This window comes from Lathyrus oleraceus, chromosome 7 (genome assembly GCF_024323335.1).
Source record: "Lathyrus oleraceus cultivar Zhongwan6 chromosome 7, CAAS_Psat_ZW6_1.0, whole genome shotgun sequence".
In the NCBI taxonomy this organism is placed as follows: domain Eukaryota; kingdom Viridiplantae; phylum Streptophyta; class Magnoliopsida; order Fabales; family Fabaceae; genus Lathyrus; species Lathyrus oleraceus.
This window is the reverse complement of record NC_066585.1, coordinates 457,635,492-457,658,866: the sequence shown is the minus strand read 5'-3', so window position 1 is coordinate 457,658,866 and position 23,375 is coordinate 457,635,492. Positions and strand designations below refer to the sequence as shown.

General features: G+C 35.4%; 2 protein-coding genes across 2 annotated transcripts; both read right to left on the bottom strand.

The window, feature by feature from the left end:
- Positions 1-1,247: 1,247 nt before the first annotated feature.
- On the bottom strand, positions 1,248-8,010 carry LOC127100543 (3beta-hydroxysteroid-dehydrogenase/decarboxylase). Its single transcript, XM_051037761.1, has 13 exons — positions 7,806-8,010; positions 7,472-7,726; positions 7,273-7,365; positions 7,063-7,187; positions 6,768-6,938; positions 6,061-6,177; positions 5,894-5,973; positions 5,279-5,474; positions 4,627-4,744; positions 3,661-3,841; positions 3,110-3,245; positions 2,023-2,089; positions 1,248-1,939 (listed from the first exon to the last, which is right to left on the bottom strand). Exons 2-13 carry the CDS (start codon positions 7,716-7,718, stop codon positions 1,764-1,766), a joined length of 1,707 nt encoding a protein of 568 aa, XP_050893718.1. The 5' UTR covers positions 7,719-7,726; positions 7,806-8,010; the 3' UTR covers positions 1,248-1,763.
- An 812-nt stretch (positions 8,011-8,822) lies between these two features.
- Positions 8,823-12,569, bottom strand: LOC127100544 (probable hydroxyacylglutathione hydrolase 2, chloroplastic). Its single transcript, XM_051037762.1, has 8 exons — positions 12,146-12,569; positions 11,737-11,919; positions 11,453-11,656; positions 11,204-11,327; positions 10,232-10,332; positions 9,710-9,784; positions 9,520-9,618; positions 8,823-9,140 (listed from the first exon to the last, which is right to left on the bottom strand). Exons 1-8 carry the CDS (start codon positions 12,158-12,160, stop codon positions 8,994-8,996), a joined length of 948 nt encoding a protein of 315 aa, XP_050893719.1. The 5' UTR covers positions 12,161-12,569; the 3' UTR covers positions 8,823-8,993.
- Positions 12,570-23,375: the final 10,806 nt, after the last annotated feature.

Below are 23,375 nucleotides of genomic sequence, written 5' to 3'. Positions count from 1 at the left end.
TAAAAATCTAATAAATATATATTGGTTATTAGAATTTACTCCAACATTTTGTATCAAATCATTGTCTTTTTTTCCCAAAATTAGGACAAAGAGTCACCATTTCACCAAACCTCGGATTCTTTGGTAATCAAGAACAACCTGAAAGTTCTTAATATGTTCGTAAGAATAAGTGGTCATGTTGTAAGTTTCCGTATGAAGGTTTCTCAAGCGATCTTTAAATTGGATAAATTTTTATGCTCATAGTGAATGGTCCCCTACAGAGGTTTCGCTTAGACTCGCTGATCTGAAGCATGAGTGATGATGGCGACAACGTTAATGTTGAGGACATTTAGTTGAGGACACCCGAGAGAAACATAATCTTTTAAGGGTTTCATTTAACACCTTGAGGTTATCAATGGTCTGGTGAATACAATGATTTTCTATACAACGTAGGCACAGGTTTTTCTCATGAATAAATTAATTTTGATTTTGCAGCAACCAGCAGGTTTTCCTCTTGAATAAACCGGTTCTAATTTTGGAGCAACTTGAAGAATTAGGTTTTTCTTCTGAATAAATTGGTTTTGATTTTGCAATAACGGGACAAAGTTATGTAGGACCTCCTCAACTCCTTCCATAGGTTGAATGGCTAGCAATGGAATAATGCTGGCCTCATCCTCTGAGGTGGGATGTTGAATGATGTCGTGGCACCATATATGCTTGTTAGCTATTTGTTAATGAAAGCAAATGTTTCTAAATCTTGGTGAGATTAGAGAAACACAATTCACATGGACGACACCATTAATCTAAGATAGATAGAGAAGTTTGGTTGAGTTGGCAATGAAAATCTGTGATAGATCGACAAGTTTGATTGAATTAAGGATCAGCCCTCTTTTACGGTTGATGATATAGTAGTACACACAAACACTTTGATTGAATTAAGGATCAGCCTTCTTTTACGGTTGATGATATAGTAGTACACGCAAACACCGACACTCAACACTCAAGTCAATACAAAAACAACATGAAAATGATAAGCATGAGGATGAAAAATTGTGTAACTTTCAAGTGTTGTTGTGATAATAAATTAAGAATGAGGTGTTGCAAATGTTTAAAGATTCCATACAAAAACAGCTGTGAAACGAACTGGACATCCTCGGTATGTCCTGGGTGAGGGATTGTGCTACATGTTGGCAGGTGGCGTGGACTTTTAAGTCAAAACCAGAACAATTTTAAAGTCAAATATTTTTTTATGATGTAACAATTATAAATGACCAAGAATGTAAAATATGTTCACTCATAGTGTATGAGTTTAATTTATAATGAAACAAAACTTTTGAGGTCCAAAACAAAGGAAGTGAACACTTTATAAAGACCAAAACTATACTTTGAGCTTAAAAACAATTTACATAACTACTTCAAGAAACTACTGCTATTACAATACATATTTGACCCACATATAGCGAGACTCAATATTTTGTACTGGCAAAAGAATGGCATGTTCCTTTAGCACGATTATTGATGTCAATGAATCATCAATCTATCTATTTGTTAATATTTCACCCGTTAAAACACAGTACCATGACAATGTCAAACAGCATCGCCTTCAGCCTAATTCACTAGTTAGAATACCTGTGATTACAAAAGATAGAACAAGGGAGATAGGGCATTCTTAAAAACATGATTATATATTTCTGATTTTCCCCGAAGGTGCACAGCTGCACCTTTGTGAGTCATTTATAGCCTATAGGATGTCAAAGATCGCAGAGCTACACTGAAACCTCTTTTTAGGAACGCTGAAAGTTGTCGCCATAATGCAGAAGTCGCGATACAAAAAGAGGTGAATTTCTCATCAAATATATCGTGAACTCCTTCAAACTAGTAGTTAGAATACCTGCTAGTCCATCAATTTCTGATTCATATTGCTCATAAACAAAGAATACCATAAATGCAAGGGCCAGACCTGCATAAAATTCTGTCAATGTGCGTAATAATTAAAGAAGGCAAACCACTAAAGTTCAGTAACTTCAAACAACCATCCCATACCTGTGCCTATTAATGTTGTCAAAAACTTTGACAGGATCAACTTCAGAAGGTAAATAAGAACCGCAACCTGCAATGTTTTAGATATGTCATTAGAAGGAAGAAAATCCAAGAATCTAAATCACTGTAAAAACTTATTCGTATATAAATCATTCATTGTTTCAAGACTGCCTCTCTAAGCCTACCCTCGTTTTGAGAGAAAACGAAGGAAGGAATGAAACTAGAGTGGAGAGAAAATGATTTCGGAGAAAAAAAAGAAATTATGAGATTCACATGAGTCAAAATACTTGGTTAAAATGAGATGTTAACGCATCTAACCAACATTATATTATGTATCACAGGATACTTATATTTTCATCTCTCTTTTCACTTCCTTTCCAACCAATAAAAGGAGAAGGAATGTTTCATTACTTTCGTTCTCATTTTTCTTTATCCAAACAAAAGAAGACTATTATTTTTCTCTGGTTTTCAGTATATTTATCGTATTTACCCCTTTTTTGTCATTTAAACAAACCGAAGTATCAGCATGTCTGGATTCAAATAAAAATCCTCATTCTCATGTCCTAATATTATTTTACCATGACTTTAAGAAGCTAGAAAATGGAGCTTCTCAGTCACCATGCGGTGAGTGGTGACACCCTCGAAACAAAAGTTTCCAAACACACATTAAGACAAAAATTGAAATGGTGATTCACAGGCTAACTGGAAGAATAGAAATTTAGAACTCTTTTTCAAACAATCTCTTACTCTTTCCGTAGTCCTTACTCTAACATCTCTCTTTACACTTCTTACTTTCTATCATTCTATTCCTTTCCATCACATCACACATCACATATCTCAATTTTATTGTTTCTTCCCAATACCCCTCAAACCCCCAATAAGGAGGTGTTGTGTTGGACAATCTTTATCCTTTTCAAAAACCCAAATAAAAGATCCTGACATTGAATAGAGTGCATACATTCTCGTTAAATGGATAATGTCTACATCATATATTTAAAAGAAAACATAATAAATTTAATTAGAATAAGACAGGAAGGGACTTGTTTAAAATAAATAATAAGTAATAGTAATATGAGACCACATATTTTACCTTGAAAAATTTAGACCAATCATCCCCTTGGGCCAGTCCCTTTATATTTTGAAAACCCTTGTTCCATAGATGTACTGTAATTGCAACTGAATCTTTCACCACCGTATCAGAGATTTTAAAATTAGATACAGGCAGCCTGCAGCAAAGTTTCGTACAGTTAGTCATTGGAAAAGATTTTTCGGTGACATATGAAGGAAAAATATGAGCCAAAATTCCAAAAACAATTTTCAAATCTTCATTAAATGTAGAAATATGAAGCAATTCCTGTACTTAGCACCGATTTGTGGTGAGACATAAGTATCCTTTATGGCTAAGAAATAAACCATACCACTCTTGAAATAACTTAATTAAATATATTAGCCATAAATAACTTTTATCAAATCTAGTTGTGCCAAAGATGTAACCAGCAGGAATGAAAACAGAGAGGGCCAACTTCTGAATAACAGAACAGGCTTTTCATTAAAAAAATTGAGCTATACTGTGTCCAGGATACAAAATTCCCAAAAAAAAATTAAAATGCAGAAATATAAAGTAATTTCATATGAACATACACGTGCAGCTTTGATGGCAGAAAACCATGTCCGCATAGAAGTAAAGTGGCAAGCAGCAAAAGCCTTGCACCAGATGATATTAAACTGCTTCCAGAAAGGAAAAACCAATAAAACAAAAAAAACAGCCCAAGGAAATATGTGAAGGATGCTTTCTCGTCTCTCCATAACAAAATGTCAGCCACTGCAACAATAAAATGTGATGTCATTCAATTATTTGGCATGACACATTGATACTTAGGTGCATTGATTCAAAATAGTATACACCACAAAATATTCAATTGCATCCATGTAATATGAATTACTCAAATTGTATCCTACATACATGGTTTGTAATGATAAAAGAAAGCCCATTTGCTCAACAATTTTGTGTATTCAGGTTTCTGACTAAAAGACACTAACAAGAGAAAAGTATATAAGTGATGCAACTTGAGGGTATGCTTGGAAGGGGTGATAGAAACTAGAGTGGGTGGAAAAGATTTTTATTTTCAGTCCTTGGTGTGTGGTCAAGAGTCGAAAATCATCCGTGAAAAATAATTCAGTCCACTTTCAGACTAATGGAGGACAGTCACTATTTCAGCATGGGTGCAGATGAGATGTTCTATTTTCCTCGCCCTTATTTTATCTTGTACCAATACAAGTGTTAGGAAGATATCATTACAAAATTTTGCAACTGAGCACACTCTTAAGTAAACAAAAATTGAGATACATCGGCAAGCCTACAAGCAAGATATTCACTGTTGTTGGGTGTGCCCTTAAACTTATGTCAGGATATACTTGCAGGTTATGAGTTAGTTAAACAAAGAAGATGCCACCAATTCATGCAGTAAGACATGCCTAACAACGTGCTCTAAGTCATTCCATTTCCACCAAAAGTTGCTATCATTATGATAATTTAAGAGAACAAAACTGCATAGTGTTGAACTGTAGATACAAACATTTTAACACAAGAAAGCGTTATGTTCCAACCTTTTCCGCAGCCAAGCAGCTTATCTGCTTTTGACCGATCGACGCACCCGGAGCATCTTGAAAAAGATGAATCTTTAGCTAAATGAGCGAATGATTCTATGGTTAACGTGACACCTTCCTGTATTATCCAATATCAGTAAATATAAAAGCAAATCTTAATAGTAAGAATTTCAGTACCATAGAGAGAGGCTGCTTTTAAAAAATATTTTATTCTAATTAGAGCAGTTCTAAAGCAAAATATATGTAGGAAAAGAAGGTGATTGCTACTGGTTAATCATTTATACTGTTCCTTGCCCTTATTTTATTCTGTATAAATCACTCAATGAATAATTTGGAAGCAAATTTAGTTATTGATGAATGGTAAGAATCCATCTTTAATTAATACTCCAGAAGTGCCTTGGTTAACAGAAGGATTGACGAAAATAAATTAAAAGGCCCTCTAATGCGTTTGTGTGAAGTCTGGGGTCCAAACAGTATGAAAAAGGAATCAATCATTTTCATTGAATTAGTCATCACTCGTTAGATAATATTTTATCATTGAGCTAGTTCCATGTTATATCCCATATAGTAAGTTGTCACTAAGTTCAAACAGGAAAGAACAAAGAATACAGAATATAAGTAACAATTAAACATGAACAAGAAGATTTAAAACCTCAAGGGAGACTATCGGCGAGTATCCAATATCTTTTTGAGCTGGTGAGCAGTTGAATGTTTGGGTGTGTGATGCTAACTGTAAAAAACGAACTAATAAAGGATAACTGAAGCATCTGGGTCCCAACTTTTCATGTAACCACATTAAAACTGAGAGAATGTATTGCACCAAATTGGCAGGAAGTTTGATGAATGGCCTGCAATTAAAGGAAGGATTTATATATCTTGGTTAACAGCATAAGAGGTAAAAAAAAACTAGTAACATAGAAAAGCAAGAAATATTGTTTATGCCTCATGCAGTGAATGAAGTAGCAAATCAAATGAGCAAAACTACCAAAGAACATCATAAAAATAAATAAAAACTCAGTTCTTCGAAAAATAGATTCAAGATGGTATGACATCTCCTATATTGACATGAAAATGAAAATTTGATATAGCTCATGGCTATATTTTTCCTCACGATATGAGCAGAGTAAAATATAATTTACAGAGTTTTGTTTTTCACCAAAAAAGCTCATATACCATGATCATGTCAGTCAAACATAATATAACTAAGCACCAGCAATATTTTAGACAATGTTATGTCATCATTACGAAAACAAGTTCCAATTATTACCTTTGATATCCAAGACCTTCCAATAAAAGTGAGAGAAATTCCCAGAACTTCATAGGCTCAAGATTCGTGATAAAAAATGCCTGCAGATAAAGTAGAAAAACGTTTTTTTATGCTTAAATATCAAATAAAGCAGTTAAGGCAACCTCATTGGCATTCAATAAATACACCTTTCCAGCCACAGAAACTGTTTGGAAATTTAAGGCTTCTTCTGCACAGATATGAGCATGAGCAACATTCTCATAAAAGGTGAAGTCTGACCGATTATCACCAGTCCCTATAATAAACTGAAATGAGAAATTGTTACTCAAAAAAAAAGCTGACATTCAGAATTGATAATCAGTAATGCTAACCAATGTAAATCACACGCCACATGTAAATTACTAAGAAAGTAGGAAATTTATAACTCAGCTTCATGGCATAACTCAACAGTATTTACAGTATGAAACAGTCACTATTTTACTTTTATTCAAGGTTGCAGGGATGGTTCCACCTATGCAAATAGGCACATGAAAAAACTCCTACATGTTGCATGAGACTAAATGTCCATTTGTCATGATCGTTTGAGAGGGAAAACTTGAAAGGGGAAGATTTATCAAACCATCTGTCATGATCATGACAAATGTCCATTGTCATGATCGTTTGAGAGGGAAAACTTGAAAAGGGAAGATTTATCAAACCTATAATCTCTTTTCATGTGTTTAACAAAGAAGATTTAAGTTAATTTCAACCTTAATACAAAACCTCTAAGGTAACTAAAGTTAAGCTTTGTAAAGCTTATGTTACTATTAAGAACGATTATTCCCCTACATTTAACAAACGGAATATGAACTTAAACTATTAACCAGAAAAAAAAATCTGATGCAAAGTAATGCACCTTTGTGAAACCATATCTTGCTAGCTTTAGAAAATACGGCACAATTTCTGTGTCACCGGGACCAAAGACATTACTAGGACGAAGTGAGCATGTCAACACTCCATCAATATCATTAGCATCCAAGATCAAAGCTTCTGCGTGAGCCTTAAGGTCAATCAAGATGTTATCAACCTGCAAATTCATTTCCCCTTATAAAAACACCGATTTAACAGTAAATGAAAAACACCAAATTCAGTCTCTCCTTTTCATTTTCAAATTGAAGAATCATGACGAAGCATTGTAAACAAAACCTCACTTTCCACTGATATGCCGACGATTTAACTCCTTTGTGCAAATCATCAAATACAACATCTGCGGAACTGTTGTATATTAGGCGCTTCACTTTACAATCTCTGCAAGCAGTAATCACATTCTTCGCACCTGAATTAACCATCAAACTGCATTGTTGAGAAAATGAAACCAATGCAATTACCAATCAGAGCAAACGGAGGTGCACTACTAGTACCTTGAACTATCAGCTTATAGCAGTTGTAGAAATCGTTGTCATAACTGATGCCATCAACATCCATATAAAAAACAACCGAAGAACCTTCAAGAACTGCACAAAACACCGTTAATTAGTTTCTTTAACGGTGTCATTTTTTCATTTCTACATAAAAATTGAAAGAAAATCGCATCGATAACGGAAAGGATTAAACGCGTACCTTTGGCGACGCGGTGTTTATCGGTAACGTCAAGATGGAAGTACGAGGCGCGAGAAGAAGAGAGAGCTTCGGCAAGGAGTGACTCGGAGCTGTGAAGTTGGAGTGAGTGAGTGGAATCAGCAACTCGGACGATCCAGTTACCGAGTTTCAACAGCCGCAAAACCAAGGATTTTCCTATGAATCCTCTTCCGCCTAAAACCACACACGTTTTAGTTTTAGGGTTCAAATCGGTGAAGCGATCGTCCATTGATGCGACTGCGAAACGATGAATGTTAATGTCGTATCGTTTTCAATTAAAATGAGAGAAGAAAACGCAAGAGAGATGAGTAGTTACTTAAACACAAGAAGGAGAGTTCTTGTTTTCTTTGCTTTGGCGCGGAAAATGTTACTCGCACGAGTTGGGACCCTGGCTAGAATCTTTTTTGGACAAATAGAAGATAGCGAGGCTTAAGAATCTGATTCTAACCTTGATGTTGATGCGTTACAATTTGTATATAGTATTGTATTAATTAATGAACTTTACAAAAGTAGATTAATGAAATTTTTAGCAGTGAAATAATAATGAAATAAAATAATATACATAAGGTAAATGTTACTACTTAAATTGGGATGCTGATGAATGATGATCACATCACAGTTCATGGTGGGGAATGAGACCTACCAAATTGTCACCATCTTGTACATTTTATGTGCTTTTATGATTCGTATAACAAGACGTGAGCATTAAGACATCTCCAATTGCACCAGATTGGAAGTGGTTAACCGAATTAATTGTGAATATAAGGAATAGAGAAATGATAGTTTGACATAGCTCCTCAAATAGTCATTTAATTTTTAAGCAATTATGTCATATTCAACAACGATGATCATGGTGTTGTTGTACCAGAGATGAAAATGGTGTTGAATGACAATAAGCTCTACTTGTATTTTGGTGTTTAGGTGAAATCTATCCATCAAGTTATAAATTTCTGAAAGTTGCCATCTACCTTAATGTAATTAAAGAGGTGCAATTTACAATCCACTTCAATCAATTTCTTCCTCTAAAGTTTACTCAATTCACCTTCATCTTCAAGCAAGAGACCATGTAAAAATGGAAATATTTATAATATATACTATGGCCGTTGGCCACTAACAGACCAAAAAATGATCTCCAACTAAAATTAATAATTTGAAGCTGATTTCATACTTGAATACAAAGCTACCGTCACAGGTTCACACAGAAGCTTCAACTACTTGGTTCAAAAGCATTGCAGCACGTAGTTAAGACGTATGCAGTAATATAGCCATATGATAAAACGAAGTATGTGATGAGCTTCTTCAATGCATCATCACACCTTTATTTTTACTCAACTTGACAACAAAAAATTTGATCTAATTTTATATCAAGAAATCTGGAATGAACTTAAAAGAGTCGCGAGAAAGTATGTTAAGACACCGAAAATTAGATGTCGGTGGCTTCAATGACCTAATCTATACACAATACACATTTGTATAAATTAAAAATTTGTATTGAAAAAAAAATCTAAAAATTATCCTCTGCTTGTCGAATAACACCCAGGGCTTTTGCTTCATCTGCTGTGGCTGCAACATTTAGTTTTTGTCGGATTTCTGTGCTCCATGTGCGAAGAAATGGGTTGCAAGCCTTTTCCATCTTCAGTGTAGTTGGAACCTGAGAAACATCAACATTAATATGTTAAGAGCATAATGCAGAGCATTCAAACAGATCGATAGCTAATGGACGTGGATTCCCTCCACTCAAAGAATCACACGGTTGCTAAAGGAAAAAGACATCGGACCCGTGGAATCAAAAACGGGCAGCTCACATTTCGATTTTGCATTTTGAACCAAACGTATCAAAGTTGAAATGTGAGTAGTTTGATCTTAATTCAACAGGACTGATCTCTTGACTGCAGTGACTTTGTACTTTTATATGGTAATGAATGCTGATAACTAACTAACAGCAATGTAAGCTTAATAACAATGAGTTTTGACAGATTGATCATGAACAGTCAGACCATCTGTAACAGAGATACAGTTCGCAAACTTACCGTGGGCAAGCCTTTATTTCTAAGGTGAGCTACATGTGAAGCATAGGACTGAAGTTCTTTGTTTTCAGGCTCTATGGATAATGCAAACTTTGAATTATTCTGCCAAATTTTAAAGAACCAAAGTCAGATCTAAAGCTCATATGCTAAAAATAAATGCAGGAAACATACAGGATTAAATTAAAAAACGAACCAACGTATATTCATGACCGCAATATATACTTGTATCATCTGACAACGACATTATCTTGTTAAGTGAAGACAGCATCTGTAACACAGAATAAATTCTCAATAATTGGAAATAGAATGCCTTACAAAAGAATCAAGTATCTGACTTGACAGTGACACGATTAACGAAATAGCTAAATCATTACGACATTGCACTTCAGTAACATATTCAAAAATCCACACCTAATATTCAAATACAAAGAATATAGACAGACACCATTTGATAAAGCAAAGAATTGTGTATCAATACCAACATATATTCAAAGTTGAAATACAAAAAACATTAATTAGCCACTAAATACTGTTATGTATTATAGTAAAATATGACAGTGATATTAACATGGTATTTTAGTACTTCTGGAGACTGGACAAATCAAGGCATGCAAAATAGAATGAAATATTTGCAAGGTTTTGTCACTGAAGAAGATAGAAATCTAAAACCCGAAAAAATAAAATGAAAAAACTTAATGTAATAATCTAAATCAACCTGTTCCGGGGTTCCTTCATAGATTTTGCCACAAGATAAGCTAAACAAGGTGTCTCCTGTAAAAATGGCCCCAGATCCAGGAAAATAAAAGCTTATATGACCTGTAACAAATTGTATATTGGGAAAGTGAGCTACCGAACACAATAACCTGAAAATCTTTCATAGAAAGTCCTACAACACAGTTTTGACACAATAAATCGAGGTGTAAAGCCAGATAAAATGAAGTAAAACGGATAATACCTGTTTTAAATTCAAAAAAATTCAGAACTGTTTTATAAAACGGTTATTAAAAACTAAACTCAATCCTCAAGCAAACATAGATTAGATTTGAAAATTTTATTTAAACCCTCCAAAGCCTAGATTATTGTGTACTTACTGTAAATATATTTTGAATACTTAGATTATTATAATAACATAGATTAGATTTGAAAATTTTATTTAAACCCTCCTCCAATACAATTTTTTAGTTCCCCCGAACTAAGAGGATTTTGTGTTACGAAGAAAAATAAGCCCTATAAAGCCCTCACCTCTCAAATCCTTCAATTCTTTCCACTTCATCCTTCATTTTTTTTCAAAACCCTAACCTCTAAAATCCTTCAATTCTTTCCCCTTCGTCCTTCATTTTTTTCAAAGCCCTCCCCTCCCTTTCCCTCCCAAACAAAGCCTAACTGTCTCAAGCATGGTATTGGCACAAAACACATCAGTAAAAAAAGAATATACACATCGGTAAGAGTTAAGGAATAGAGTGATAAGGGAGGTATAGGGTTTGTTTCCCACCTCCAACAAATACTAACATTAACAATTAACATACTAACATTGGCTGTTTCAAAAAAAAAAGGTAAGTAAGGTCCAGGAGACGAAAAGAGACAAAGTGCTAAGCACATGAAATTGTGTAGATCTTGAATCAACAAAGATATTTTAATAAATGTCAACAAGTAAGAAGTACTGATGCAAATAGACCATGAATATGACCTCGGGTGACGCCAGGAGTGGCCATTATATGCACCTCATGACCAGCAAACATCCACTTATCTCCATCACTCAAATAGATATCAATACCAGGAATTCTTTCCTTGTCTACATTAGAACCGATTACCTATCAAACAACACGAAAATACTTACACGTTAAGCAAAGTAAACCTCACTTGAAAGCATATTACACTATTAATGAAAATAAAACGAAAAGCCAAAGATAAAAAAAAAAATATACATCTATCTTACCTTTGCCCCATACCTTTCTTTCAACTCTGCATTTCCATCCGTGTGATCATGATGGTGGTGTGTATTCAGTATGTATGTCAAATTTAGATTTTTCTTGGTCAAAGCATCTATGATCGGCGCAGCTTCAGAAGGATCAACAACACCGACCGTCCCCGTATCCACATCATATAAAAGATACGCATAATTGTCCCTTAAGCATGGAACCTGAAATTTAAACAAAACTGATTAGGATTTCCGCGTATCGTGCATTGATTCAATTATGCATCATGGATAGATCTGCTTACCACTTCAATCATCAACGAGGAAGAAATATTCACAACACTGCAGAATTGATCTACCCTCAGCGACCGACTAGCTCCTCGCAGTGTTTTCAACGGTATCGAAAAGACTCGACTAAATCCATATAGAAGCCCTTTTCTAAAGCAAATTTGTCTCACATCTGGCAACATACAAAACCCGGTTCTTCCCTATATACAACAGAGATCAATTCAACTCATTTCAAAATCATAATCAACAAACACGCAATAGAGTGAGTGCATTATCGTTGACACAACACTCACATTTAACAACTTTTACTGATATATATAGATTTCCATAAACAAGTAAAAAAAGTGATTATTTCCAGATATATACCAGTATATTTCCATGAAGTAAACAAATTAAAACCTAATCAAAAATGAAAAATTGCACTACCTTAATATCGCTCATCGAGTTTGGTGAAAGATGGAGAGAGGATCAGAGGAAACAAGGAGAAGCGAAAAAACGCGCTTAATGAAAGTAGGTGGAAAAAAAGTGAAAATGTCAGAAACGAAATTTCAGGTCTTCTATAATTGAATTTAATTTAATTTTGCTTAATTTGAGAGATGAATTTAAATATATGAAAAAATAGTTAAATTTAAAAGAGAGAAGAAGAAGAACAAAAATGGAAGGTAGGTGGGTATGGTAGAAAAGGGGTTTTGAGAGCATATGCATCTAACGAAGAGAGAGAGAGAGAGAGAGAGAGAGAGAGAGAGAGAGAGAGAGTTATGTTGTAGTTACGTTGGCACACTCAACTAAACTCTCTTTACTTTACTTTACTGTTGTTCCCTTGTGAAAACGATTTTGCTTTCTTTTCTCCTCCCCACCACCTTTCTCTGCTCATTCGCCCAAACACTCCATTTATATAAAATGAGATTTTTAATTCTGTGGCTTAATATTTAATTCTTTATCATGTCTCAATTTAATTAATTTAAGATATATTATAGAAAATTGTATTATATATTATGTTTTAATTTAATTTTTTATGACGTAATATACTATGATTAGTTAATTTTAAATTTTAGTATGTATTGTCTCTCTCTCTATTGAAAAAATTTATCTTAAATTTAAGTTTGATTAAAAACTAATTAATATCATATGATAAAAAAAAATAAGTTATAAAAATCAAATACAAAAAATATTACATTTAATTAAGAAATTGATAATTAACTTTTAAAATTAAAATATTTATGAGTAAAATTATTATTAAAAAATTAGAATTACATTTAAATTTTTTGAAATTAAATATTAATTTCTTATAGTCATATAGTTTTTTTTAATCCATATACTTTATATCGTATTTTCATTTCATAGAATTTTTTATTTATTCATGGTTTAAAAAAGGTAAATAAATTATTTATTAATGATAATAGATTTTTAATTATTTTAAGAAAAACTCGGAGTTTTCATGTCATAAAATATATATAAAATTCTATTAAGCATTCGCCTCCCTTTTTTCTTTTGATCTTATTTTTCTCTTTTTCCCATTCATTAAAAAGGAATGATTTTAGGATCAATTTTTTTTTATCTAAAAGCACTCTTTTAATTTATTTTATTTTTTTCATTCAAATAAGTTGATTTCACATTTATTTTTTATTTTTTCTTCATGATTTCGTCGTCTTAATGCGATGTTGTGTTGGTCGTCGTTTTATTGCGGCGTTCTTTTGTTTCTCCATCTTAATACGGTGTTTATTTGATTCAGATTGACATATTAGTTTTGACTCAATGTATATCCAATCAATGATTTTGACGTCATTATATGATGTATTCTATCCATTTGAATGAATGAATGTCATTTTTAGTAAAAAAAATTAAATATAGATAAATTTATCAAATTAATTTTATAATTATAATATTATATAATTTATCATGTCATTATCAAATGTCTATTAGATATAATCCAAGAGCATTTGAGTATAATACTAAGGATTTTTTCTTACTTAATTAGGATCCTAGGTTTAAACTCAAACTTGGGCACCGAGAAGATATTCGACTTTTATATATATATATATATATATATATATATATATATATATATATATATATATATATATATATATATATATATATATATATATATATATATATATATTCTACGCGAGAATAATATAATGATTGAAAGGGATGATCTGGATATTTAGTTGTGATGGATTCTTAGTTCTTAAGCGATGGATGAAGCTAGTTTGCAAGGTTAGCACTTCAACGCTCAAGTTAGTGTATGAAGTGAATAGAAAATTTTAAATGGGAGTGAAGTTATCTCAAACTGGACCATTTTGCTTCCTTTTATATAAGAGTTGTTTGCAACTGAAATATGAATGGACTTTGAAAAACGCGAATGAGTGTATGATGGTTTTGATGACTCTGGTCGCTTCGTCCCTTCGGGAGTCACGAATAGTCATTTGGTCTATATTTGATATGTTTGCCTTCCTCTAGATATTGGGCTTTGCTCTCTACTGAACATTTATGGTTGACCCAAAACAGTTTCCCCAAGTCTTTGTCTTTGTCTCCAATAAAAGATTGAAGGTATGCATTCAGATTCGCTGGCTCTTAAACGTTAAGTCTAAGGAAGAGAGGAAGAAGATTTTTGGTAGAGCTGTCAAAATGGGCTACCCGATCCTAAACAGGTCGTCCCTGGCGGAGTTCGGGCTTTGTAAGGTTGGGCTAAAAAACAATATTGTAATATTAGCTCGAAAATTACTACTTGAGTCTGACCTTAGGGCTTCGGACTGCCCAACCCTAAACTGACTTTTTTTATATAAAAAATTAAAATAAAAACCCCATAATATTTATGATAAATTAAATTAAAAATTATATTATTTTAAACATAATACATTTTTAAGTACTATGTTATCTTTTATAAATACTATAATGTGCTTTTAAATACAATACATGTCTAAATTGTATAAAATAATACTTTAATATTTAACATAAGAGAACTAATAGAGTACGAGGAAAGAGTGTTGATTATATTAATGTATAAGATATAAAAGAGAAAGATTGAATATAATAGAGATAAAATTCAATGAGGTGAGAAAAATCAATGTGTTATTTTGGAGTAAGACAATATAAGTATTAATATATGTTTTTTAAAATTTAAAGTTACGTGGGTCTAACGGGCTACCCACGGCCCATATGGGCTAGCCCTAATGGGTAGTAGACTTTTTAGGGTTGGGTTAAAAAAGCTCTGAAAATATGGGCTCTAATTTTAAGATACAAGCCCTATGATTTTTTGGGTCAGGCTGGCTAACCCATTTTGACAGCTCTAGTTTTTAGTACGTTGGTTCTAGAATGGCGTATTTGTCTCTTATCTTTTCTGGTTTTACCATGATGTTTCCATTTTGTTTGTATATATAATGAAGAGAGAACATGCCATATGGTATTGGAATAAAGAGTCTGTGTCATTGATGCATTGATCGAAATTCTGAGTACGTCCTTTGTTGGGGGAGCTTCTAATTCAGGCACACCTGTTAGTATGCAATTTGCTCTAGTTGTTGGGCAAATTACTCAAGTGGTCCATCAGGGGGAGAAAATGTGAATCCATCTTCTTTCGCAGGTGTCTTTGTGGTCATGAATTGCTCACCGTCCTCCTTTCTTTGGGAAAAGGAGGAAAGGATATCCTAGATCCTTGAATTCGAGGAGGTCCGGGTTGAGTTTCCACCTCCTAACTGTCTTCGACGATCTAGGTCGATAGAGGTAACGTATTTCCCTCAAAAGGATGTTAATTATGTCGTACTACCTCGTCTGGGTCCGAGTTCGAGTAATGAGTTATGCTCATTGAATTCTGACGAGGATTGTTCTTATTTTTATGGGCTCCCTGGCGATTCTCGCTGTGGCGAATTGGCAGAATTAGCTCACCAAGTTCGTTGGGCATATGTTGTTCTATATTTTGGTGTTATCGGCCAGGAGGAAGTTTTTCTACCTGGCCACTTCTATAGGGAGAGGGAGAGGTTGAAGAAGAAAGTTAGTGACCTTGCCCATGAGAGGGACAATTTCTTAGAAGAGGATCGAGACGTTTCCAACTCCTTCCTTGCCATCGAAATTGCCTTGGAACCTCTGGGGTATTCTGGTTCTTTACTTAAAAAGGTAGAACGGCTAATTCAAGTAGTATCTGACAAGGATGAAGCTTCGACTAAGGCAAAATGGTCCTTAGCAGCTGCCAAAAAGAGGACTGGGGAGGATGAGATGACTTTAAAGGAATCTCGAGACTATCATCAGAAGACCAAGGTCGGCCTTACGAACATCCGTGAAAAATGGTTCTCTATGTAAAGAACTGTCTAAGCCTGTACATGGAAGCTTATATGTTGTCGAGGATGATTTGAAAATGCTTTTCAACAAGTTGAACATTCATACTCAACCATCCTTATTTCTCAAACTCAGGTTCAGCTCAACCAAATGATTGTAGACAATCAAGTGGTTCTTTTGTATAAGTAGTTTTTTAGGTTGAATACCTTGAGTATGGCTTATGTAAGAGCATGCACTTGAAAATCCCCTATTTGCCAATAGAAATGTTGACCTACTTCCACAGCCGATATATCATAGAATCTGTTTAATGTGTTGATGTAACATAATAGAACATTCATATTGCCCTGTCCTCTAAAATAAAAAAAAATATAACTTGAAAGGGAATTATTTTGATTCAACCATTTCCTTATTTTACTTTGATTTTCTATTTTGAATACCTACTAATCACAAAATATTTCTTTTTACACAATTTTGTAATGCTATAATACCCAATTCCAAAAATCTATGACCGCCCAACCAAATCTAAAAATGGATTTATCTTATTATTAATCAATAATTTCGATCTCAACTTGTGGTGTATAAGTATATTTGTCTATTCATTTTTCTTTAACTCCTACTTTTGTTGATAGAGTTATGATTATGTTCTGCAAGGTTCATGCTCATGTGTTTATTGGACGTCTCTAAGGACCATGCCTTGCCAAGGGTTGGTACCCATTCCCATCCTCACAAGTGTAAACCTGGTTTGAGGTTGACGTATTAATGTACCTACCACTGTCTTTAGAATGGATAGCTACCAAGAGGATGTAAGCCAATTTCCAGCTTTAGCCATATGTGTCGTGCTTGTGTGTTGGTGTTTTGGTCGGCTCAGTCGTTCGCTTTAGAGTTCGTACATGAAGGGGATGGATGAAGTCCAAAATTTACTTTACATTTCATGATAAGAAAGAGAAGTAATTCAGCGATAACTTCTTTTTCTATTTTAATATTCGTATAATGGGATACATTTAATATCTTTCTTCTGCAATAACACGAAATTAATAGGAATAAACAAATATCGTAATTGGGTGGCTTAAGCCACCGCTTAACGACAAGAAATTACGGGAATTAATAGATAACATAACCAGGCGATTTACGTTGTCGCTTATTTGTATCATGGAGTTGGGTCATCTTCTCCTCAACCACTTTTCCTTGCTAATTCCATCTGTGATATCTTCTTGGTTGGAAGTCGGACTCTAATCTCTTTCAGTTGCTTAACCAATGAGACCATGTTTATTTCCATGGCAGTGGCTTTGCCTTATTTTTACTCTTACTATAGAGCTTGATAAATCCTTTTGACTCTTATCAAGACATAGCTTATTGTGACCGGTTCATCGTGGATATTGTGATATTTCATCTTTAGGTGGATAGGGGGAACTATAACATCCAATGCTGATACAAATGGGTGGCCTAAGATGCAGATATAAACACTTCAGCATGGGACGTTTAGGAGCTAGACGTCTATAGTCTTAATGTCTCGTCCTTCTCCCAGGATGACCATCAACCCCACTTACTCCCATGGGTGATTTACTATAATGTGGGAGGATTTTAGATCCGATCCTTCTGATGGTAATAACTTTTCTTTCTTCAGTCCCATTTTTTCAAAGAGGTTAGCATACATGATATAACAATAAATCCTTATGTCGATTAGAACTCAGGATACGTCAAAGTTGGTTATGTTCATTGTTATTACCAAAGGGAATATCTCGCTTGAGTTTCCTCTCACATTTTCACTGTCTCAAAATCCGAGGATATCCCTTTCTGAGTTGGTGGCTGAGGTACTCCCCTTTTTATGTTGACAGTCATTTACTTGGTAATTTTCTTTTTTATTGCACCTTTGGACGACATGCTAGACCATAGACCTCCCTAAGTTATAGAGGTGGTGTATAGACATTTTTCTTTATGCCCATTGCCTTCTTCTCTGCCGGCATCCTTACATGTCCCTCTGACCACGTTCTCGATTGTATTTTTAGGAGAACGCCCCATCTTTGGTGATTCTTCCCTACTCATTTTCTCATACTTTGTATACTCAATTTTTGTCTCTTCTTGATAACCCCTTCGATTGCATCCTTGAGCCAAATACAATCTTTCGTATTGTGTTTATGATCTTTATGGAAACAAAAGTACCTTGATCGATCAGTTTAGGAGGATTCCCTGATTGGATATGAATGTCTTATTTCGGATTTCTTAAATTCAATTTTAACACATTCTTTAAGGATCCTTTCACAGAAGGTGTTCAATGGGGTGTAAGAGTCGAATTTTGAGCGAGGTCTTCGCTTGCGCTCTTATCTAGACTTCACGAATTCTTTGTATGCTACGAGCACTCGGCCCCCTCTTCTGGCTAATAGTTATTCCTCATACTTCACATAGGGTTAAGATCTATTTAGAAACTCGTTCATGCTTTGGGATTCTTTACGACCCAACTTCTCTCATAATATGTTGTCAGGTTGAAGTCCGCTTTCGAAGATTCAACATTTGAGGCTTCATAATTTTTTCACACGGCTATTGCTACTTTGGTAAATAAGTTAATGTATGCAAGCATAGTTTCTTTCTTGCTTTTAGTTACTCCATTGAGTGCAGTCATACTTATTGTAACACCTCAAAATTTACCCTCCTCTTCTTGGGACTAGTTTAGCATATTGCATTTCATGTTTTAGGACATTAGGCATTTGCATGTCGCATATCATGTGAAAATAAACAAGTCATCCTCTAAGGTCTTGTCAGAGATGGAGAAGTTGTATAGTTCAAGCCTGAGGGTCTTATTGAATTGATCACCAACCATCTGAGGGTTTGTGCTTCAATTAGGGTTTTCTTGGTTCTTCAAGGAGGTTGAGCATTATCTTGATTGCAAGGGTACATCATCATCATCATGGTTATGTCATCCTCAAGGGGTTCATTGTTCATGCTTAGATTCCTCTGGATTAGGGTTTTGACCTCTGGTCAACCCTAATCAGTGCCATTCTTTCAACCATGGATTTTCAAGGAGATGAGGTATTTGTTGATGATGAAGAGCACATGGTTATGGGGAGAGCTTATATGGGCTAGGGGTTTCATTTCTGAGCCATTTCCTCAGGTGGTAGAGGCTCGAAGTCCACAGTGCATTTTCAAGTCATCTAGGCCCCATAAAAGTCAACGGGAAGTCAACTGAGGGCTGGGAGGTGGAGAGATGGTTTGAGACACTTCATTCATGTCCCAAAGAGGTTCATTTGTCATTACAAACACTTATCTTGAAGAATTTGAGGTCAGTGCAAAAGTTTCCCAAAATGGAAAGTGACCTGTAATTGAAAGTTTCCAAAAATGGAAAGATTTTGGTTCAACTTCAACTTGATTTTCCAACATCAAAGAAGCTTCAAATGAAATTTTGTCCAACAAGAGAGTTGAATATCTTTCTCTCCCATTTCCAAAAAGTCCAAGATCATGGGCATCTGATGAATGGTTGGGGAGATATGAGCAAATGATCACCAAGTGTGCGTGAAACTTCAAAGTGGCATAACTTTTGACTCAAAACTCCAAATGAAGCCACTCTTTTTGCAAATTTCTTGTCTTGACCTATGCTTTCCAAATCTATCATTGCATTGCATGAAATAACATTACATGATCATGTGTCCATTCATATGCATTTTGGAGGGAAATTGGGGAATTTAAATTTGGTGCAAGCTACAAGCATAATTCCAATTTCATTGTGTTTATTAGAGGATTTTAAGTGGATTTGGATGCTAGCATGCTACTGTTCACGTCCAAATTAGGCCATGCACCACACTTTTCCAAATTTGCAAAACACCCCATATTTCATTAATCTTTCATTAGCCATGTTTAAACTCAATTTGAACATGATTAAGGAGGAGTATATAAGGATAATCATAACAGAATTTGGCATAATCACACATTCTAGGTCTAGAAAATTTTTTCCCTCCAAAATTCTCTCTCATTGAAATTCAAAATTTCTTCACACAAGGCATGAATTTCTCTGCATATTCTGGTTCAGCATGCATCATTGAGTAGGATTTGGTCTTTGGTTTGAAGAAATTGGTGAAGATTCATATGCATCAAGCTCAAGAACATGAAGATGGAAGTTCCAAATTTAGCAAGATCTAGGTCGTGGCAAACATCCATTTCTACAGCAAGCTTCATAACAAGAGCAAAGGAGAATATCTACACACTTTTGAGGCTTTGAACACGTTGTTTTCACCACTGCCATTCCAGGTTGGTGAAAATTCGAAGCTCTTAATTCTTAATTTTATGGACATGTTATGGTAGATCTTTGCATGTTGGTTATTCTGATATAAATTTCATGAAATTTGGATGAAAAATGAAGAAGTTATGTTGAATTAAAGTTTGTAGATCCAACTTTCTTTCCTTCGATTCGTGAAATATGTTGAGAATTAGGCTTAGCTTTTATGATATTTGGAATCTACGTGATGAGAGCTTTCCATTGATATATGCCTTGAAAAATTCTGCAAAAAAATTCATGCGTGGCACTGTAGCGCCACCGTCTCAACGAAGGAGACGGTGGAAACCACCGCTGGTGAACAGTCCTGGCCACCGTCTGCAAACCCTAGGGGCGACGCTCTGAAACGACGTCGTTTCAGTCCAGCGCGCCATACCTCGCTTCGATTCTCCCTGAGCGCACTTTTATTTTCCATTTTTCAATTCCCAGCCTTGGCCAAAACGCAGTGTTTTGATTGGTGCGCCTCCCTCCTCACTTCGATTCCCATCTCATGCACTTTTTTAAATTAACCTCACCTTTTCCATTTCCCTCCATTTTCTCATGTGATTTCTTCATTAATTCATTTTTTTTATCCAACTTCAAAAAATCATAACAAATTGAAAATAACTCCAAATTGAATGCAATTTTTTCTCACTTGTTCATAATAATGTCTATTATTTTGTGGTTGTGATTTCTTGATTTTATCATTGCTGGAATTTTGATTATGGACTGTTATTTGACTATGATGCAAAATGTGACATGTTTCATTCATTCTATTGTGAAATGCTCATACATTGGCCAATTGGTTTGAAATTTGGTATGCTGATTCCCAACATGTTGCATGATTTTTGAGGCTTGGTTGTGCATTTTTATCATTTTCCAGCTCTGTTTTAGGCACATGAATGCATGGTGTGACAATGTGTGTCACACAATTTGATGCTGATCTTGTTCATTTTTATTGACATGCCAATTGAGCTCTTCTGATTACAATTTTTTGCGTGGTGCTTGTATTTGACATGTTGTGTGCACATAAAAAATTTCATGATTGTTTGATTCATTTCTGTTTTAATATGGAATTTTGATTCTTGATGTCCAATTGTGTGCTTTATAATTGCCTTTGCCATATCTTGCTCATGAAGTGACCTTGCTTAATGATTTGACCTTGGTCCTTTTTAGGACATGTTCTTGCTTGAATAAATGTGCTTTATGTTGAATTTTGGTTGCTATTTTGACTTTTTGCTTTGCCTTTGACCCTAGCCTTGGTGCTAGTGGTTTGTACTCATCTTTTGAGTTTTGCATTTCAGGTTCAAGCTTATAGTCCTAATGGTTGATGCAATCTCATGACTTGAGATGCAAATTTGCTTTATCCACTAACCTTTATTGTGTTGTAGGTTCCTTGGTGATGAATTCATTTGAGTTGATTGACTTGCATTGTGCATATTGGTTGTAACACTGTTGACTGTCTGTTGGATTTGTCTGAATATGAATACTGATTTGTTTGACTTTCTTACAGGTACTTGAGTTGCTTTAGCTCATTGCTTGAGTTGCTTTGCTTGTGGTTGGCATACCACCTAGGTAATCATCCTCTAGCTCCATGTAGTCTGGAAGCCCTGTCGTTTCTGTTTGGCAGGCATTTGGCTGAAGTCCTCCTTAAGAGGCAATGTCTGTGATTGTTTACTTTTGTGCCATGTACTTTAAGTCCTCCTAAGTGAAGAGGCAATTGACAGATAGAAGGGATTAGCAATCAATCCCCTGCTAATCGTTTGAGTCGTCCATTATGCTCGCACTACATGCTGATTCTCTTGGACACGTCCCCAGATCTTGTACAATGTCAGTCAAGTGGAGTAGGGTCCCTCATTCTGGACCCCCACGTTTTCATTGATTTAAGCTCACCCAGGCCCGGGTTAAGAGCTATGAGGTCCAACCCTCATTACCTTTCATCTGATCACCCTGACGGTCAATGTCAGTGGTTAAGAGCCTCAGACACCCCTTCCAGTGTTGGCTTGTTTGTCGAGGTTGATATGACCCATTGACTAAAGCCCAACCTTGTGTGAGCCGCTTGTTTGCATATAGTGTGTGATGATTGCTTTTGATGTTTATCTGTTTTTGCTTCTCATCTCCTTTCTATAGGAGTCGTATGATCAACTTTCGAGGAAGTTGAACGTACGTAGAGATAGACTTGAGTTGACTCACTGCCTGTGTGAGTCAAACTCTTGTTAGAGACCTCTACCTAGGGTTATAATTTGCATGATGACTATTAGGCTCGAGTCAGTCTCCCTTTTAGTCCGTTATTCCCTTGGTCTCTGGTTAGGAGAAAGTTTCTCCCCTGTTAAGGGGAACTACGTCGCCCTGATCCTCATACCAGATGAGGTACGTAGGCAGGAGATCGTGCGAGATCTCTCCGGGCACCCTTTTTCTTTTTGCGTGTGTTTTGCTTGACAACTTCCAGGCTCGAGTTCCAGACTCCCTTTTAGTTTGTCAATTGGAGAACCTTTGGTGTTCGCTGGTTAGCGATTGTTTATTTGTTTGGAGTCTGATGTAAGTCCAGCCATTGGCATTCGGTTTCCCGTTTGTTTGTTTTGTGTGGAGTTGGATGTAAGTCCATTGATTGACATTCCATTTCCTATTGTGTGTTTCTTTTGACGTCTCAGCGTCTTTGTATTGTGTTTTGTTTCGGCGTGCGTTAGCCGAACTACGGTAGCTCTGATTCCCATTCTAGATGAGATACGTAGGCATGGGATGCGATATCCTAGCGAGCCCGTTTCCCATTTTCCCCGAACTACGTCGACTCTGATGTTTGTTTCTGACAAACTACGTAGGCCCAGGATGCGACATCCTGCCGAGTCCCCTTCCTCCATCTTCTTTCACCTGTTTATTCTAGTGTGTGTGCATTCTTTGAGCAGTTTATCAGCGACCTTTTCCTATTCTTTTGAGCGTGGATCCCTTCGAGTACGACAGACGTGAGGGGTGTTAATACCTTCCCCTTGCGTAACCGACTCCCGATCCTAGCATTATCTGGTCATAAGACCATTTCCTTTCCAGGTTTACTTCGAGCGTTTCCTTTCCCTCCTTTGGGATAAATAACGCACGGTGGCGGCTCTGTGTTTTTTTTTCCGCCGGTTGTTTTTCGCGTTGCGACACTTA

Bases quoted from the DNA above. Each gene is read 5' to 3' on its own strand.
- LOC127100543 (XM_051037761.1), bottom strand. From the start codon at position 7,718: ATGGACGATCGCTTCACCGATTTGAACCCTAAAACTAAAACGTGTGTG. The intron at 7,366-7,471 runs GTACGCGTTTAA...TGTTTTGTGCAG, and splicing joins TAAACACCGCGTCGCCAAAG to TTCTTGAAGGTTCTTCGGTT. The intron at 3,246-3,660 runs GTATGTTCATAT...ACTTTGCTGCAG, and splicing joins CTGCCATCAAAGCTGCACGT to GCTGCCTGTATCTAATTTTA.
- LOC127100544 (XM_051037762.1), bottom strand. The intron at 11,328-11,452 runs GTAAGATAGATG...GTTGTTTGATAG, and splicing joins AAGAAAGGTATGGGGCAAAG to GTAATCGGTTCTAATGTAGA. The intron at 9,785-10,231 runs GTTGATTTAGAT...TCTGTGTTACAG, and splicing joins ATGAAGGAACCCCGGAACAG to ATGCTGTCTTCACTTAACAA.